Consider the following 19460-nt stretch of genomic DNA (forward strand, 5'->3'; position numbering starts at 1 on the left):
TTGCCCATCCTCCAGGGTACTTTTCCTTTTGGTTTTAGATGCAAAAAAACACCAAGAATATTTTAAAAGGAAAACATGTGGCTTAAGAAGAAAGTGATGAATTTACAAAGACCTTCTAGGAGTAACTGTAGAGGTCTGCACACAAACCAAAGACAGATAAAGTAGAGAGGCTATGGAGCCGCCCTCCCCCACTCTGAACTGGGACTACTCTGCAGGTCAGGGTCAGCCTCCTGCTGGGGCAACAGAAGGTTATGCAGAACCAATTCCCTTTCAGGGTCTAAATGGCTTAGCACACTTGTTCTGTTGTGCTGTAACAATAAAGCCCTGTCTACTGCCCTCTTGCTGCACAATTGTTGGCTGTTGGCCTCAAGCCTCCAAGACTTGTCAGGAGGCCCTCAGTCCTCTTCCGAGAGCTGAAGATCCTCCAGCTCATCCTGTGGTCCCTGAGCCAGCCGCCACAGTTCACTTGGGTCCACCCCTGTGTCCGGGTCTCCATCTACAGAGAAAGAAGAAGTATGTACATTCTGCTATATCATGAAGAAATCAGTCTTAGCGATTACTTATTCATTACTACTTAAATTAATTAATTAAATTTATCAGTGTGCTATAGCTTGCTGTCAGAGTCTTTTGAGTATAGAATAACTGGTACCCCAGGGAGAGACACACCTGGCTTAGGTCTTCTCAGGCTTCACTTCCAGACAGACTGTAGGGCCAGTCTGTTTCACAACAGAAACAACTTACCCTCTGAATTGCTGGCACCCACTTCGTCATCTTCCTCCTGGTCTTCCTCTTCCACTCCTTGGTGAGCTCCCAGGAGCCCGAGTATTCCTGTAGATAAAGAACCATGTGCGCACACACAACAGACACCCACTAGGGCCACAGGTCTCAGCAGCAGCAAGAGGACCACTAGCCCTTTCTGTCACCCATATGGAGGCCCCAGCACGGTGGCAATTACCAATAATGAATCCCCAGCTCAAACAGAAGGAAGGCACCAATGACTGGTATAAGAAACAGGTGCAGATAGGACAGTGGCGGTGCACGCCTTGAATCCCAGCACTTGGGAGGCAGAGACAGGCAGATCTCTGCGAGTTCAATGCCAGACTGGACTACAGCACAAGTTCCAGGATAGCCAAGACTACACAGAGAAACCCTGACTTATATATATATGGAAGAGATGGAAGAGAGAGAGAGAGAGAGAGAGAGAGAGAGAGAGAGAGAGAGAGAGAGAGAGAGAGAGGAAAAAGAAACAGGTATGAATGAAGGCTAGAGAGATAGCTCACTGGTTTAAAGACCTGGGTTTGACTCCCAGCACCCACATGGTGGCTCACAACTGTCTCTAACTCCAGTCCCAGAGGATCTAACACTGTCTTCTGACCTCCGTGGGCACCAGGCACACATGTTATACACAGACACACATGTAAGCAAAACACACATAGACATAAAAATTTAAAACAAAACAATATAACAAAAAACAGTGCGCCAGCCAGCCAGCCAGCCATGAAATACCTCCGCTGACACACAGCTCTTAAGGACTCCCACCTCAGGCCTTACCTCTCTGAGAGAAGTCTGTGCTGTCCTCTCCCTCAGAACTGTCCAACTCAAACAAGTCTTTTAATTCCTTCCTATCTTCATCCTTCCTGTTTTCCACTTTCCGCCTCTTGATCTCTGGGAAGTTCAGATCTTCTAGCTTCAAGGATCAGAAACAGAAAAACAGATTGGGGTAGGGAGAAGCCCAGAGAACTGAGCAGAGCTTAACTCACATCAGCGCCCCACCCTTGGGTGCCACCACAGCCAGGCTGCACTCAACTCACTGTCCCAAACTTTACTCCTTCAGCCCAGATCCCTTTACAAGTAACCTGCTTGGCCACTTTCTACTAGGCCACCTTCCCAGATCCCAGCCATACCCGTTCTTTGCCACTGATCTCCAGCTGGATCTCACGGTCCCTCAGCTTCCTCCAGTGGCTGTAGTACCTGGTGAGAGGGGTCCCCTCTTCGCGGGCCTGCTTCTCCCAAGCATCCTAAGGAGTGGGTAAATTCAAGGCCATGCTCGTCCTGGAAAATCCTCAAACATCTACCACACCCTAACTGGTGACCTCAGGCAGTCCAGATGCCAAGTCCCAACCCACCACTGCCAGCTGGTCAGAAACACTGAAGGTCACTCTCTGGCGAAGGCTTCGGATATGTTCTGAGTTCTCTTGCACCTTCTCCAGCAGTTGGCGCACCTGCCGGCAGTAGTTAGCTACTTTGCACTCCCGGAGAAAAGATTTCAGCTGCAGAAAGGAAGGGTGAAGTACAGCTTCAGTGACAGAACTACTCGCCACCCCACAGGGGGTCCAGACAGTGGAAAAGCCATATGGCAATCACAAGGAGACTTGAGGGCCTACTGCCAATCTTCTAACTAGGTCTCACAGGCATAAGGCCTTGCTCCTTTACTCATGTGCTCTTGCAGCAGCCTGAGAAGAGCTGTGAGAAGACAAAACCATAAACTGTTTTGCCATTTGGATCTTAACTGAAAAACATCTGCTGAACCCGACCATATACCTACAACCTTTAGCACAAAAGTAAAGGTATCCTGACTACCTGACATCCCCAGCCAAGACGACATGGGGGAGGCCACTGCCACATTATACAACCAACAGTAACCAAGCACATGTATACAGCTGTACATGTAACTTCTGCCTTCACACATGTACCCGTGTCTATATAAGCCTGAGCAGGTATAGCTCAGTATGAGCAGCACACCCACCCCAACAAGCCCATGAGTAATAGAACTAATCCCCTGCCAGCAACAGTTCCCTCCTATGAGAAATGCCTAAGATGGAAATAGCTGAGCAGAGAGCAAACAAGACTCTCATGAGGGGCACAGAAAGAACTGAAAAGAGGGAGAACTACATTTTACCCCCAGACCAACCCAGGCTTTAGACTTCCACAGGTAGCCCTGGACCACGATAGGCTCTCCAGGCAGTCTGGGGGAGGGCCTATAAATTCTTGAGATCCTGGTTAAGTTACCCAGGTCTGGCCCAACTTTGTCAGTGGCTGATAATCCTTCACAAACAAGTTAACTCCACAGTCCCCAGAGAGAACCTCTTCAAACTACCAAGTCAAATGACCATTTTCCCCTGTAATGACCCCGATGTATCTGGCTGCCAGGCAGTTGGAAAAGCATAATTTTGTTTCTGGTCTTGTAGAACTAGAACAAGGAAGCATCCCCTTTGTTCTTCTATACAATGAAGACAAAGCTACTAAGAGATTGTCCAATTTAGCCACAAAGAGGATGCCAAGGCCAGGGAAGGGGGAATCAGGTGTTAAGCACATACCTGTAGGACAGTGGGCAGCACCAACTCTGGGAAGGCAATGCAATGGGCCTGGCTGTGCAGATATTCCAGGATAAGGTCATACAGCTGTTCCAGAAGGCCATCCTGAGGGGGTGGCACAATCTCATCAGATGGTGGAACCCTGAAGTCCATGATCTTATATTTCACCCTGCTCAATCTCTAAGATGGGGGCTATAAAACGGTACTCAGAGCCTTCCCAAGACACACCCAGATTCACAGGGCCTAGGATTTCAGAACCATTGATCTATGACTACAGAAACCCCTCAATCCCCATTCTTGAGAGGTGGATCTCTCTGAGTCCAAGGCCAGCCTAATCTATATAGTAAGTTCCAGGAAGACCAGGACTACATAATAGATCCTGTCTCAAAAGAAATCACAAACGCTGCACAATGGTAACCCCTTCCTTGTACTTCAGTAGCTTCTAAAGTCCTTGTAAGCCAACTAAAAGAAAGCCTCAGGCCTTTCCCAGAAGTCCTTCAGCCAGCCTCACCCGGTATGCCTTCTCCTGCAGGTTGGTACTGGACAGTTTCAAGATCACAGAGAAGTTGATGGGCTTGGAGCTCATGCGGCCTGGACGCCTATTGAAGTCCACCTGCTGGAAAATCTACCACACGGTTTCAGTCCAACACAATGAAATCCCTCAAGACAAGGATGTACAACTAAAGACAGCCTCAAAGCCCACAGATGCCTCCAGACCCTGTCCACTTTCCAGAGCCCTGAGGCTCTTGACAGGCAGCCATAGGACTCCTATGTACACTGAACCACCTTTGGAGGTAGTGGGTATACAGGCCTGGGCCTGAAGTAGCTGCATGCCAGGCACTGTGAGTACAACTAGCAACAAAGAGATACAGAGAGAGACAGGTCTCAGGGGAGGGACTGTGTATCCCATACCTCACTAGTCTTTGTAGGCTATGGACTTTGACCTTCCCAACAAAGGAGGGTAGTGGGAACCTAGCATGGCCTCTTGAGCCAAAGATACCTCCCCAGTTACTAGGAGACCACACACGCAGAGCAGGTAAATCAACAAGGCATAAGGTACATGAAAAAGCATACAGAGAGAAAGTTCTAAAGCCCCTGACAAGAGAACTCGTACAGCAGAATGTTGCTGGCAGCTGAATCAGCTACGCATAATGACAACTGGGTGTGGGGAATGCCGGTTCTCTCTAATCTGAGCAAAAGGTGCTGACTAATATATAGGGCTGGTCTCGATACCCCCTTTTATCCTACCCACAAGTTAAAGAACGGACAGTGATACGCTGAGGGCAGAGAGTTTGATTTCAACCTTTGTGGTTCACTTTCTCAGGAAACCTGAGGTCAGAATGAGGGCTATCCAGGAAAACAAGAAAGGCGTCATGTAAGTCTGAGACTCTGATGGACTAAATGCAGGAGATCTGCAATGACTGCCAAGGCAAAGGGGCCACAGGGTTGCAGTCGAAATCTGTACTGGCACAACTGGCAGACACAGAAGAGAAATGGTTTCCAAGAAACATTTGTGAACCCAACCCAAGTTGGGCCTAGCGCAGTCACCTCGAGAATGAAGGGCAGAACAGGGATAAAGGTGCCGATGGCCTGGGACAACAGCGTCAGGGCACGCACACAATGCATGCGCAATGGATAGAAACGGGCAGTGGGCAACAACCTGAAACAACAAAGAGCAGGGTCCTAGTCACCAGCATCGGCTGCCCACTGCTTCTGATCGCTCCTTATTCACAAGCTCCAAATACAGGACGGTCACAGTCACCCCTCCAGGGTAAGTACTCAGGGTAGTATCCATGAGGAATAGTAATTTATAGTCACCAAACCCAGCAAAATGCTTGGACTTGGGTACTGCCCCACTGCTCAGCTAAGGGACTGAGAGACACCATCCAGCTTTAACTTAGTTTCATTCACTCCTGCCTCCGTTTCTTCTCCACCCTCTGCTTGAGTTTCTTTTCTTGTACCACCTTCCCCTTTCCCTTCCTAGCCTGGTCTTCAGTGTCATAAGAAAGCTCAAGAGGACACAGAGGCCCCCTCCTGGCCAGAGCAGTATACAGCATATTCACAGCATACCAAAAGCTCTAAGAAATCTGAATGCACAGGAGCCCAAGCAGGCCTGAGAATACATGGGTGTTGCATTGTGGGCAGCTAACCTACTTACCTAAGTGGAGGCTGACTGCCTAAAATCTACAACCAGTTCATCTTTTCAGACCCTTCCACAGAAATCACCAAAAAACCCGCCAGGCGGTGGTGGCACACGCCTTTAATCCCAGTACTCGGGAGGCGGAGGCAGAGGCTACAAGAGCTAGTTCCAGGACAGGCTCCAAAGCAACAGAGAAACCGTGTCTCAAAAAAAAAAAAAAAAAGAAGAAACCACCAAAACCCAGACACACCAGACACAAAGGCTCTAATACTTGAGGTCTGCCTGCCCCCCCAAAATTCTTTGTATAATGTGGCCCACTGAAGCTGACCGATTAGAAACCTCTACCCTATACCAAGAGCACTGAAGCTGACCGATTAGAAACCTCTACCCTATCTATACCAAGAGCACTGCCCCCAACCCACAGGACAATCTAACATAGACCTGCCCTTGAACTCACTTGATGCAGCCAATGATGATCTGTGAGAGCGGGTAGACTAGGGGCTGTAGAACCTCGCTGGAACCAAGGGTACTCAGGACTCGGCACCATAAGTAGAGGCAGTGCACATACTGCCAGTTGTACACAGACTGGTATGTCTCCTGGTGAAAATGGAGTCCAACTTTAAGGCCCATTCTTCCCTGCCAGAATCACCCAAAGCATCTCCCCAGATGAGATGAACTATTTACCCCATAGAAGGTGGCATCCAGCATACCCCAGGGGGCTACTAGTTTGGAAGGGCCTGACTATGCACCTTCTTGCCTGTGGTCATGGCATTACGCAAGTGGACTGCAAGCTGGCGAATGTAAAGAAAGGCGTGTTGATAGGAGACGCTGGGGTCCAGGGCAAGCAGTTCGGTCAGTGTCCGCTGCATGAAGCTTATGAGGGGCAGGGTACTGGGAGAGGTGAACTTGCAGTTTCTCACATACATGATGTACATTTGCTGACAAACAAACCAAAGACAAGATACACCTGAGCAAACCACTGCTCCAACTTTCCACCAGAACTGCTATCCCAAACAGCCTGACCACTTAGTTGCAGACTCCTTTCCTGTATGGGTCCCAGCCCTCCCAGACTCTGATGTTTCTCAGCCTACACACTTGCACCCACCAGCCTCAGGCATATAAACTAAGATATTCAGAAGAGAGGAAGGTGTGCAAGAGAGAAGTAAGCTGAGGAATAGGCAAGGACAGGACTAAAGACCTAGGAAATAGAGGATATGTTCTGCTTCTTGCTAAGTCTGTACACTGGGACTCCAGGGGATCTCCATATGCTGGATGGAGGGCCACCCTGGTCTTTGAGCTGGACAGCAGGGTCTGATTCTGGTCAGATCTAATCCTATTTTCTAGCTACAACTATCTCATCTCTGGGGGAAAAAAGTCCCCCTGCCTCTCCCAATGCTCCCAGTTAGTGCATCAGAGTCCAGGCGGAACCCAAAAGACCTTCAATTCCTGTTCCCATCACCACTCTATTTTCTTGGTAAGAAAGCTGTGATCAGCCCAGAGTTTGGTGTCAGGTTTAAGACTGTCTGCCAGGCACTCAGGCTTATTCCCAACACAGACCTTAATGAACAGATAGAAGACCCACACTACCTTCAGGATGGGACCAAGGAAGGATTCCTTCTTGTGCCGGCAAACTCTAATGAGTACCAGGAAGGCCAGGACCCGCAGAGATTCTTCACCCGTGCTCCACAGAACCACCATCCTCTGAAAAAGAGATGCACCATTGCCTTTCCTGGCCTAGGACCCTCCATGGCTAGCTGCCATGCCTCAGTGGAGCCTCGTCTCACATTACTAAGGTATGCTGCCCTGACCCTTGGTGGGGTATAAAGAAAACAGCAGGAACAAGTATAGGCATAAATGCTGTCCCTCCTCTAGCCAAAGTAGAATAAGAAAGGCAGCCTTATGCACCCCTTAGCTACAACAACACAGCAGGATGGGCTAACACACCTTGAGTAACATTCGGCACTGCTTAGGGAAAGTCAGGTAGTAAGGAACCAAGCTGCTGACATGTTGCAGGACAGCTGCAGACACCGTGGCTTCAGTCAAACAGGCTACCAGCTGAAAAAGCAGAAGAAAATGGTGAGGCCCAAACTCCTTCGAATTACCAGGCATGACCAAGCCTCGGAGGATTCTGTTCTTTTTCCCCTTGGTTTTTTGAGACAGAGTTTCTCTGTGTAGCATTGCTCTGTGACCAGGCTGGCCTCAAACTCACAAAGCTCCACCTGTCTCTGCCTCCCAAGTGCTGGGATTAAAAATGTGCACCACCACCACCCGGCTCCTCCTGGGATTCTTTACCCACCAGAACAGTACCTGTATAACTGCACTCAGGTATGTTTTGACATCCACACGGAGCTTCCCCCAGAGTGGGCTACTAGATGGCAGCAGCATCCTGCAGGAACCACACCCACCCCATTCCTGCAATCAGACACAAGTCTGCCCAGGTACAGGGCATATAACCTGGTCCCATACACAAAAGCTGAGACGCTCCTTACAGCTGGTAGATGCAGGGGCTTACCAGGACCTTTCTTGAGCACAGCCCAGACAGACACCTGCAAGCAACACCCGCCCCTAGAAAAGGCCGCCAGCTTGGCCAGAGTTCACCCCCTTACCTGCTGCTATCCTTTGGTGCCTTTCCAAACAGCAGCTTCTGAAGGCAACCAAAGAGGTCTCTAATGCAGAAAGTAACCAGAGCGTTGAACACTGAAAGGAACAAAAGTGTCATTCACCCATCTAACAAAGGTGCTACAATGGAGCCCAAGACAGTGCCCTCGCCCCAGCTCACCAGCACTATCTGTGACCTGGAACCTGCAAATCTCAGTAGCTTCCTGCTCTCCTTGGGTGGTGGCTACAGCTGCTCGGAATGCCTGCACAACTTCATGGAACAGCTTGGGAGTAAGGTGGTGCTGAAGGGGCAAGACATGGAGATCACTAGGAGAGCAGCACACAGTACCTGGCTCCAGGAACCTGTTCCAAGTTGAAAAGGTGTTCCTAACCGACAATCCCAGGCCAAGGACAATAGTGGGCTAAGACCACTGAACCACAAGCCAACAATAAAAAGGAATTGAAATATAACCCCCTTGAATAGGCAGCCTGTCTCCTGTATTACAGATCTGCTCAAGAAAGTATATAGGATTTCTCCCTTTCCACTCCCGTCCCTAGAGAAACCAACGTGAGAGCAAGCAAGCATGATAGCTCATATTTATACCAGCACTGGAAAAACAAAGGCACGAAGATTACTGCAAGTTTAAAGCCAAACTGCTCTACATAGAGTTCAAAGTCAGCCACCAGGGTTACAAAGAGGTATCATAGCCGGGCGGTGGTGGCGCGCCTTTAATCCCAGCACTCCGGAGGCAGAGGCAGGCGGGTCTCTGTGAGTTCAAGGCCAGCCTGGTCTATGGGAGCTAGTTCCAGGACAGGCTCTAGAACTACAGCGAAACCCTGTCTGGGGGGGGGGGGGACCACAAAGAGATATCTTGTTGCAAAAACCCTGAAAGCTGTAAATTAAATGTGAAATTATTGAAAGGACACAGCCTTCATTCACTATGTCCCAGTGAGCAAATAATGCTAAAAGTCCAGCCATGTCCCTAAAAGCTCATATAGTAGAAATTTAATATCCAAATTTATATGGTGGTATTTGGAAGTACATGAAATGATGAGCTTTAGGACTCTACAAAGGCATTAGTAGGCTTTTAAGACAAACATAGGAGACAAGTATGGTGGTGCACACCTTTAATCCCCATGCTCAGGAGACAGAGACAGATCTATATAGCTCCAGGTCAGCCAGAACTGCATGATGAGACCCTGTCTCAAAAACCAAAACCAAAACAACAAAAAAGGAGCTGGGAGTGGTGGTGGGTCTTTAATCCCAGTACTTGGGAGGCAAAGTCAGGTGAGTTCAAACTCTGTGAGTCTGAGGCCAGCCTGGTCTACAAAGTGAGTTCCAGGACAGTCAGGGCTGTTATAGAGAAACCCTGTCTCTAAAAATAAAAAAATAAAAAAGACACAGGGCTCACGATAGCACACTGGCCTAGAATGTACAAGTTCCTAAGCTTGATATCTAACAACCCAGAACACAGAGATCGGAATAAGTATCACAACATGAGGCCTTTACCAAAGACCATCACCATGTTCAGACCTGTGAACCTCCAGCAATGTGAGCCAATTAAGTTTTAACAACCCAGAACACAGAGATCGGAATAAGTATCACAACACGAGGCCTTTACCAAAGACCATCACCATGTTCAGACCTGTAAACCTCTAGCAATGTGAGCCAAATTACCCAGTCTGGGGCTGGAGAGATGGTTTGGCAGTTAAGAGTATTGACTATTCTTTCAGATGACTGAGGTTCAATTTCCAGCATCCACATGGTAGTTCACAACCATGTGTTATCTATGCATGTGGTACACCAACATATATGCAGGTGAAATACACATAAGTAAATAAAAATTACAACAACAAAAATTGCCCAGTATGTGGTATCCCATTACAACATCAGAAAATAAATGAAACAAACTCTATGCCAACCCCACAAGGCCAGGATTCTAACAGAGAGATTGAAAAGAAGAAAGGGGGCAGGACTATGTACTGTAACTAAGGAGCTGCAGCTGGAAGACCCTGGCCAGGGTCTTTACTGTATAGTTCCCAGAAACACACTCTTTTCACCTACACAATGATACCTCAAACGAGGCAAGCACAGAGACTCCTGCCTGTGGAAATCCAGCCACCCAGCTTATATTGCCTCTCACCATGGCCCCCTGTTTCCATCTCTCCACCATTGCAAGGGTCACCGGTATAGGCTCATTCTTCTTCCTTTGCAGTTCTCTGGGGGATGTGTCACCATCCTCTTCTCCATCCTCCTCAGTCTCACTTGCTTCCTGTACCAGATACAAGAAGACAGATTTGGAGCAGGGTATCGAAGTCACAGGTGCCCCACCGCCCAGGTCTGCCTGGTTTCACCTCCAGCATGTCTGGCAGGGAGTGGAATTGCTCCTCCTCCTCCTCAGAACTGTCTGAGTCATTGAAATCCAGTAGACTCCTGTCATTCTCCTGCAGGAACTTGTAGAACTCAGGGTCTCTGTCCTTCAGTCGAGAGAGCTGATCTTTGTGTTCAGAAGCACACCCTTTATGTGAGCTAAGAAAGTGAGTGTCAGTAAGGCCAGTGAAAAAACAAAACGGAAGGAGTTTTTTGTCCTTCCACATAGCCAGCTTGCTTGCTGCCTCGATGAGACCATATTAGTATGTTCCCTTCACAGTAGATACCAATGACCAAGGAGGAGAATTTTCCAAAGATAAATCATCAGGTTCATCTGTCTTCCATACTAACACACACAGCACCTCTGACAGTGTTTCGACACAATCATTTCAAATTCAGCATAGAATCAGGGCTCTCCCAGACTAGCCACAAACCCACCACGATCACCCCACTGTTGTAAACTGTCATTAGCTCTCCTACAGTAACACCTCCAAACCATGTGTACACTTCCGGGTAACCCACAACAACCTGAGATCCCCTTTTGTACTGTGACGAATTTCATTTCACTGCTCAACCCTGAGACAGCTTCCCATTTTACTAAGAGATCTTACAGAATCAGGTCCCCTCGCTGTCACTCTGAGCTCATCGCTGGCTACTTTCCTGGGTCTGCTGTTCTGCCACAGCCAAGCTCTAATTCCTCAAAGGCTGTCCATTTTAAGTCCTTTGCAGTTTAATATCAAGTTTCATCCCCAACTCCTGCAAACACGTCCTGCTACATCCGGTTTTCCCTTCCACCTATAGCACGTTTTCTACAACACATGATAACCACTGGCTTATCCAGTACCAAGTGTTTTTCTTGGTTTAAAAAAAAGAAAGAAAGGGGGCTGGAGAGATGGCTCAGAGGTTAAGAGCATTGCCTGCTCTTCCAAAGGTCCTGAGTTCAATTCTCAGCAACCACATGGTGGCTCACAACCATCTGTAATGGGGTCTGGTGCCCTCTTCTGACCTGCAGGCATACACACAGATTATTGTATACATAATAAATAAATAAATATTTTAAAAAAAAAAGAAAAAAAGAAAGAAAGCCTTCAACACTGTCGGTCAACGCACGTCGGCGTAGAGTCGGCAGACCCACGGTTCTGCTAACAGTGCGGAACCAAAGATCGCCGTGGCGAGACCGGGGTGGGGCAGGTTCTCACCTGGATGGGGTGCGCGTGTCCGGCTGCTCCCGGGTAGGGAGGGCTCTTCGCCTTTTCGTCTCCCGCGCCGCAACCTCCTTGACGTCCTCCGGCTCCGACTCGGACTCGGACTCAAAGCCAGAAGCCAAGAACTCGTCTACCGTCAGCTCCTCAAGTCGCCTGCGGGTTACATCAGGTCACCACCTCTGCCAGCTCTCCAGCTTCACTTAGAAACAGAACCTTAGGAGTGAGCGCCTGCCGGAGTCCAGCAGCCCAGTTACTCAACTCACCTCTTGGGAGCGCGCGACGTAGCCATGTTGTTCAAAGCAGCGTGCGTCTCACTTCCGGTCCCAGAATGCTGCGCGCCGCCACACTTCCTTTCGCGAGCCCCGCCCGCCTTACCATGCTGGTGGCTTTAGGGTTCTCGTGCTGTGCTGCTGGCATCTCCAGGCGGGAGGCTGCCTTCGTCTTCTAGGCGCAGCAGGTGTGCTAAACTTCTGCACAAATCCACGGAGTGCAGGCTGACCGGCACTCACAGCTCATTTCCTTCCATAAAACGCAGTAACATTGGTTCCCACTCGGGAAACATAAAGCTGGAAATTCGGACAGCCCTGCCTTCAGCTCATGTGTGCTGTGTGTGCAGTGCAGTGCCTCTGACAGCAGGGCTTACAAACGGTGCTTAGAAATCAATAACAAAAGCTGTTGGAGCTCACTGACTCCGGACCAACAGCTGGAGAACCTGCTTAGAACTGAAAATGTGGGTGACAGTCCTGCGCCTTGGGCAGTTTGTAGGGCCACTGGCAGTGGGACCAGTATTTATCCCTAGTACATGAACTGACTTTTTGGAGCCCGTTTCCTATGGAGGGATACTTTGTTCAGCCTAGATACAGGAGGGAGTGCCGTGGTCCTCGATGAAATGTGACCGACTTTGTTGACTGCCCACGGGAGGCCTCACCCTCTCTGAAGAGTGGATGGGGGGTGGGGGGAAGCAGGAGCAGGGGAGAGGGGAGGAAATGGGATTATTATGTAAAAAGTTTAAAAAATTATTTTAAAAAAAGAAGTGGCTCTAGTGAGATTAAAAACAAAGGCGGGCGTAAAAGGCAACACAGACACAGAAATCAGAAGAGGGGCTGGAGAGATAGCTCAGCAATTAAGAGCCATGGCTACTTTTGCAGAGGACCCAGGTTCGATTTCCAGCACCCACGTGGTGGCTCACAACTACCTACAACTCCAGTTTAAAGAAACCTGATGATGTCCTCTTCTGGCCTCCATGAATACTGAGGTCTCTCCCTCCCACCCACCCCGTCTACACACACACACACGAATAAATATTTGTTTTTTCTAGACAGGGTTTCTCTGTGTGGCCCAGCCCCCGCCTCCAATTTTTTTTTTTTTTTAATTTTAATCCAGGGGATGGCCGGGCAATGGTGGTGCGCGCCTTTAATCTCAGCACTCAGGAGGCAAAGGCAGGCGAATCTCTGAATTCGAGGCCAGCCTGGTCTATAGAGCGAGTTCTAGGACAGCCAGAGCTACACAAAGAGACTGTCTCGAATAAATAAACAAACAAATGAGGGGCTGGAGAGATGGCTCCGACTTAAGAGCACTAAACTGCTCTTTCAGAGGACCCAGGTTCAATTCCCAGCATCCACAGGGTGGTTCACAACCATCTGTGACTGAGTACAAGATCTGATGCTCTCTTCTTGTTTCCGGAGGCATTGCACGCACATAGTTTATATAATATACAAACAAGCAAAGCACCCATACACATAAAATAAATTATTATTTTTTTAAGTCAGAGGACACCTAATTTCTTGGCGAGCCTGGGTGTGACAAGAAAGAATGCTGTATCCATCTCGATGGATATAACACAACACCTAGCAGACTCTGGCAGACCCCATTCATCTAACGCTCAAACATGTATGTGTAGGAACGCTGAAACGTGAAAGAAGTTACCTTTCCGCACGCTTATGAAAGGGAAGCCTGACCTTAAGATTCGAGGGCTTGAATCCAGCGCGACCCCAGTGCGATGGAACTTTGTCAGTCACAGCAATATCGAGCAAGTGAGTGCTGGGATACCGGAACTTGAAGCTAACCCAGGCGCCAGACGCCGGTTGAGAGCTCCTCAGAGTGGAAGGAGGTTGGCTGCGCAACGCCGACATCTACAGGGGGGGTGTGGGGGGCAGGTCCTGCAACCTTGCTTGAAGCAGGGCGGGCGGCGCCGAGAAACAGGGGCTGCGGAGCCGGGCGGGCGCCAGAGTGGACGCTGCGGCCAAGGAGTCTTCCTGCGGTCAGAATCAGTCACACTGCGTTCAGTAGTCCGCCGCGGGTTTGGCTGCTGAAGTTATGCAGCCCCGTGGGGAGCGGCCTGCTGGCAGGACGCAGAGCCCAGAGCACAGCAGCCCGGGGCCCGGGCCTGAGGCGCCCCCGCCGCCCCAGCCGCCGGCGTGAGTGGGGTGGAGGGATGGAGGGAGGGATGGCGACCGGCAAGCAGATCTGCAGAATGGGGCAGAAGGGGCTGCTCCCAGGGCCGGGTGAGGTCAACCTGGTGAGTGGGACCCGGGGATTCACTTCCGAGGGACAGCGTTGGCCAACTACTCTTCCAGCGCCTACTGCGCTCACCATGAGTGCTGAGGACACGCTCCCTGGGAAATGCCTGCTTCTCTGGGGAACTAGAAGAGGAGCATGGAGCCCTAGGAGAGGTAGTGAGCAGAGGAAGAGGGGCAAGCGCCAGTTGGGAGCAGGCTTATGTTTAGAAAAGTATCTGTTCTGGCTCTAGGGAGGTTCCTTGACAGGAGAGAGAACTTGAGCCCTGGAAGGTGTCAGTGAGTGACAGGATGGTCCTTGATGGACTAATGGTCCCTGGTGACTGGACTGCTGGGGATAGACTGCAGCTACCTTGGCTGTGCCCCAAGTTCTCAAGGGTGGGTGAGTGGCTCCTCACAGTGTTTAAACACTGACCTAGCCCTGCGGCCTGCAGCCCTGAGGCAGAGCGAGCTCGGCCCAGGCAGGCCCGGCCTGCAGCCCCCATGGAAGGTGCGATGCAGCTCCTGAGCCGAGAGGGTCACAGTGTGGCACACAACTCGAAGCGGCACTACCATGACGCTTTTGTGGCTATGAGCCGCATGCGGCAGCGTGGCCTCTTGTGTGACATCGTCCTGCATGTGGCAGCCAAGGAGATCCGTGCTCATAAGGTGGTGTTGGCCTCCTGCAGCCCCTACTTCCACGCTATGTTCACAAGCAAGTACCACATACCTCAGTCTGGGCAGCCTTAGGGGGCTCTCTGCACATCTTCTAGGGCAGGCTGCCTGACCCACTGTCCTCACAGATGAAATGAGTGAGAGCCGCCAGACACATGTGACGCTGCATGACATTGACCCGCAGGCCTTAGACCAACTGGTGCAGTTTGCATACACAGCTGAGATCGTGGTGGGCGAGGGGAATGTACAGGTGAGGCGTGCCATTCCCACACCCATACACTTCTGGGGTTTCCGGCCCTAGATCTGTGTAGCCTGGCCTCCCCATGCCTCTCCTCAATCTCCAGTTACTCTGTGCTCCTCTGGCCCCTCCTGCCTGACCCATCTTCGTGCCCCAGACTCTGCTCCCAGCTGCCAGCCTTCTACAGTTGAATGGTGTTCGAGATGCCTGCTGCAAGTTCCTCCTGAGCCAGCTTGACCCCTCCAACTGCTTGGGCATCCGAGGATTTGCAGACACGCATTCATGCAGTGACCTGCTCAAGGCAGCGCACAGGTACGTGCTGCAGCACTTCGTGGATGTGGCCAAGACTGAGGAGTTCATGCTGTTGCCACTGAAGCAGGTAACCACTGACGCAGGTAACATGCCAGTTTGGGCCCAGCCCATACCCTGCATTGCCCCAGCCCAGAGCCTAGCAGCCAGTGTTCTGCAAGCCTCATTCTCAAGTTTCTGGTGGAAGTTTCGCCCTCTTCCACCAGATCCATTCCCTGCCCATCTCCCTGCAACCCTCTCACCATCTTCAGACTCCACCCAATTATTTGCCTTAGATTCCTGTTTTTACCGCACCCCAGGACCATGATTCCCCAGTCTCTGATTCTACGTACCTGAGTCTACTCAGGGCCTAGGACACCCCTCACCCCTCTACCCATCACCACCACTACTGGAACCAAAAATCTGCGAATCTTGATTCTGCTTGGTCCTCTGCTCTAAGAACATTAAGTGTGTGTTGTGGGCGCACGTGTGCATGCCCACTGTCTGATACTCTCGGACACCTTCATGGTTTTCTGGGCCCTCCCCTACCCAGATGTCAGGTCTGAGGACCTTTCACCCCTAGGTCCTGGAATTGGTCTCTAGTGATAGCCTGAACGTGCCCTCAGAGGAAGATGTCTATCGTGCAGTCCTGAGCTGGGTCAAACATGATGTAGACACTCGGAGGCAGCATGTACCAAGGGTGAGGCCAGGTCCTGAAGCTCCCATGGTGTCTAGGAGGGAATGCAGGTGGCTAAGGTGTAATCATATTTCCTTCCATCTTCCATTCAGGGGCTCCTTTGGGGTGATAATAGGCGCCTGTCTCATACTAATCATACAAGTGCTATAGGCACCTGAGTGGGTCTTAGCCCTGGGACAAGTATTCCCTAGGGTCTTGCCTTACCTGGCACCTCCTGCCCTAGCTGATGAAGTGTGTACGGCTGCCTCTGCTGAGCCGAGACTTCCTATTGGGCCACGTCGATGCTGAAAGCCTTGTGAGGCATCATCCTGACTGCAAGGATCTGCTCATTGAGGCTCTTAAGTTCCACCTGCTGCCTGAGCAGAGGGGTATTCTGGGTACTAGCCGCACAAGACCCCGTCGCTGTGAGGGTGCTGGTCCTGTGCTCTTTGCTGTTGGTATGCTGAACCCCTTCTCCTTCCCATTCTTGCCCTAGGTCATCTACCCCAACTCTGAACAAACAAAATCCATTACACTTATGACCTGTGTGTGTCAAAGACCCTATTGTATGGGGTGCACCAGTGTGACCCAGTCCCCCTCTCCTCCCACCCCTGGAGCCTTCATGGCTTTGCACTTGGGTTGCACTAGAGCCCCCTGCCCTGCCTTCCTGAGCCCCTTTTCTTACTCTGCCACCCACTTCCAGGTGGTGGGAGCCTGTTTGCCATCCATGGAGACTGCGAAGCGTATGACACTCGAACTGACCGCTGGCATGTGGTGGCCTCCATGTCCACACGGCGGGCCCGTGTAGGAGTCGCCGCTATTGGGAACCGACTATATGCTGTGGGCGGGTAAGCACAGAGGGTGGACATGGGTCAAGGGTTTGTCACATGCCTGCCAGGCCATCCTTGATCAGTAGCGGGTTCTTCTCCTAGCTATGATGGAACCTCAGACCTGGCGACAGTGGAGTCCTATGACCCTGTGACAAACACATGGCAGCCCGAGGTGTCCATGGGCACAAGGCGAAGCTGCCTGGGTGTAGCTGCCTTGCATGGGCTTCTGTATGCAGCTGGCGGCTATGATGGGGCTTCCTGCCTCAACAGGTAGTAGTTTGGGTTAGGGCCCCAGTGGCCTTGAAGGGTTGGCTCAGCAGCAGCAGATGAGGCTGACTTCACTGAAGTCGCATCTGACCAAGAGAATGAGGTCCTGCCTAATCTAGGCTACCTGGTCCCCAAGGCCTCTACACCTCAGACCACAGCATCAGTGGGGCCTTGGTACCATTCCGTTCCTTTGACTCTCTGTGTCCGTCCCTTCAAGTCCAAGCAGCCTGTGCCCACCCAGAACACCTTGCTATCTGTTCTTAGTCTGTGATGCCCAGCACAAGATTTCAACCACAGGCTGGGGGGTGGGGGGGATGGCAGGGGGACAGGTCCTGGGAAAGGGTCACTTTGCTGTGGTTGAACATAGCATCATTCTGGTGCCCACAGTGCTGAACGGTATGACCCACTGACAGGAACGTGGACATCCATTGCTGCCATGAGCACCCGGAGACGATATGTGCGTGTGGCCACACTTGGTGGGTGACAGGACCTGCTTCCTGTGATTCCCACTTTCCTGCCTACCCCTTCCCACTCACCCCCAAAGCCCCTACACCTGCAGGAGCTCCGTGGGTCTATTGCCTTCCCACAGATGGGAACCTGTACGCCGTGGGTGGTTATGACAGCTCATCACACCTGGCCACCGTGGAGAAGTATGAGCCCCAGGTGCATAACGCACCCCTATCCCAGTTTCCTCCTCTCAGATGCTGGGTGGCGAGGGGCATAATCCCATCTTCTGATCACCTGTGCCAGCCAAGGGTTCTACTTTCTATACCCTACCCCTGACCCTCAGATACCCATCCAAGGGTAGAGTCTGTGTTGTGGCGGGGGGGGGGTGCTTTGTTGGGTCTGCCTCCAGCCTGTCCCTTTGTCTCTACAGGTGAATTCATGGACACCTGTGGCCTCCATGCTGAGCCGACGCAGCTCTGCAGGAGTGGCGGTGCTGGAGGGTGCCCTATATGTGGCAGGGGGCAACGATGGCACAAGCTGCCTCAACTCAGTGGAGAGATATAGCACCAAGGCTGGTGCCTGGGAGAGTGTGGCACCCATGAACATCCGCAGGTGTATAAGGCCAGGGGTGGGTGGTGAGTGGTTCTGCCACTACGTCTGGTGTATTCCGGGAGCCTTGCTCCAGGGGTGGTCTACACAGCACCTCAGCAGTGTAGCAGGTCCATGGGTTCCTCCTGGGCACCCGGGACTCCTTTCCTAGCCCTGTCCCCGTGGTTCCTCCATTTGCACCCCACTCATTTGGCTTGTCTCTCGGCCTGCCCCTTGGGCTTACTCTTGCCTACCCAACCCCCAGGAGCACACATGACCTGGTGGCCATGGACGGATGGCTCTACGCTGTAGGGGGCAATGATGGCAGCTCCAGCCTCAACTCCATAGAGAAGTACAACCCAAGGACCAACAAATGGGTGGCGGCATCCTGCATGTTCACAAGGCGCAGCAGTGTGGGTGTGGCAGTGCTGGAGCTGCTCAACTTCCCACCGCCGTCCTCACCCACGCTGTCTGTGTCCTCCACCAGCCTCTGACACACGTCAGACTGCGCAGAGGTCCTGCAGTGTCCCACATGCCTTAAACCCTATGGGGTGGCCCTTCCACCTCTGTCTCCTCCACCAAGTGTTAGGGCAGATCACATACCCCACCAGGGATTTCCTGTTTCTCCTGTCTTGGTTTCTGTATTCACTCATCGTTGTTCATTTATTTGTGTGTGCTGTTTGTTTACTCACTAATTTATTGGTTCACTATTTATTGATGGATGAGAAGTGCCGCAGCTACCAGTTCACACATTTACTCTCAAGTGTCAGCTCTCCTGCATGTGGGGGACCAAGAAGCCCTTTGGAGCGTCCTCTTTCCTGGCTCCCTTCCTGGAGCAGCAGGGAACGCTGGGGGAGGACGAACAACACAGCTGGGCTGGACAAACAGTAGGGGGCAGAGCAGCTGTCCCAACAGGAGAAGAGGCCAGGGCTTTCTAAGAAGATGCAGCCCCTAGCCGACGCTTTGCACATAGCACTTATCTGTCTCTACCAGGCACTGTTCCTGAAGGGCACAAAGCAGACATCTTCTCCGTGTCTTGTGTATACAGTGTGATGTCTTTTCTGGATCTTCTGTGGAACTGGGCACACAACATGCACTTAGATCCCACACAGCAATATGAGCCAACTTGAACAATAAACATGTTTTTTTGGGCTCCATGGGCCTGAGACTGAATGTCCATCTCTGGCCCCTTTTGTATCCTCTGCTTGCGGGCCCGCAAACATACCTTTGGCTTTTGTCTGGACAGCAAGGCAAAGGTCTATAGGCAAGTGTGCGGCCAGACTCAGAAGCTACATTAATGTCTGGGGCTGCACAATGGCACTTTTTCA

At 51.2% G+C, this 19460-nt stretch overlaps 2 protein-coding genes across 5 annotated transcripts; one reads left to right on the forward strand and one right to left on the reverse strand.

The window, feature by feature from the left end:
* Positions 1-58: 58 nt before the first annotated feature.
* Noc2l (NOC2 like nucleolar associated transcriptional repressor) lies at positions 59-13739 on the reverse strand. 3 transcript variants are annotated; one of them, XM_057783859.1, is made up of 20 exons: positions 13555-13739; positions 11892-12147; positions 11623-11781; positions 10408-10582; positions 10197-10325; positions 8234-8354; positions 8061-8151; positions 7762-7840; positions 7399-7509; positions 7042-7155; positions 6204-6392; positions 5912-6051; positions 4863-4974; positions 3826-3939; positions 3318-3419; positions 2127-2270; positions 1905-2018; positions 1552-1687; positions 742-828; positions 59-496 (listed from the first exon to the last, which is right to left on the reverse strand). In XM_057783859.1, the coding sequence occupies exons 2-20, from the start codon at positions 11915-11917 to the stop codon at positions 396-398; spliced, it is 2244 nt and encodes a 747-aa protein (XP_057639842.1). In that variant the 5' UTR covers positions 11918-12147; positions 13555-13739; the 3' UTR covers positions 59-395. The 3 variants fall into 3 exon arrangements, with proteins under 3 accessions (XP_057639842.1, XP_057639843.1, XP_057639844.1); XM_057783860.1 differs by having other exon boundaries at positions 11892-12561; XM_057783861.1 differs by having other exon boundaries at positions 13587-13731.
* Positions 13740-13820: 81 nt separating this feature from the next.
* Positions 13821-19311, forward strand: Klhl17 (kelch like family member 17). 2 transcript variants are annotated; one of them, XM_057783771.1, is made up of 12 exons: positions 13821-14045; positions 14579-14838; positions 14927-15048; positions 15194-15415; positions 15908-16024; positions 16245-16458; positions 16704-16848; positions 16933-17100; positions 17485-17573; positions 17687-17760; positions 17975-18156; positions 18398-19311. In XM_057783771.1, the coding sequence occupies exons 1-12, from the start codon at positions 13945-13947 to the stop codon at positions 18624-18626; spliced, it is 1923 nt and encodes a 640-aa protein (XP_057639754.1). In that variant the 5' UTR covers positions 13821-13944; the 3' UTR covers positions 18627-19311. The 2 variants fall into 2 exon arrangements, with proteins under 2 accessions (XP_057639754.1, XP_057639756.1); XM_057783773.1 differs by lacking the exon at positions 14579-14838 and having other exon boundaries at positions 13945-14045; positions 14897-15048; positions 18398-19309.
* Positions 19312-19460: the final 149 nt, after the last annotated feature.

The sequence above is a fragment of the Chionomys nivalis genome, chromosome 11 (assembly GCF_950005125.1).
Source record: "Chionomys nivalis chromosome 11, mChiNiv1.1, whole genome shotgun sequence".
Lineage (NCBI taxonomy): Eukaryota > Metazoa > Chordata > Mammalia > Rodentia > Cricetidae > Chionomys > Chionomys nivalis.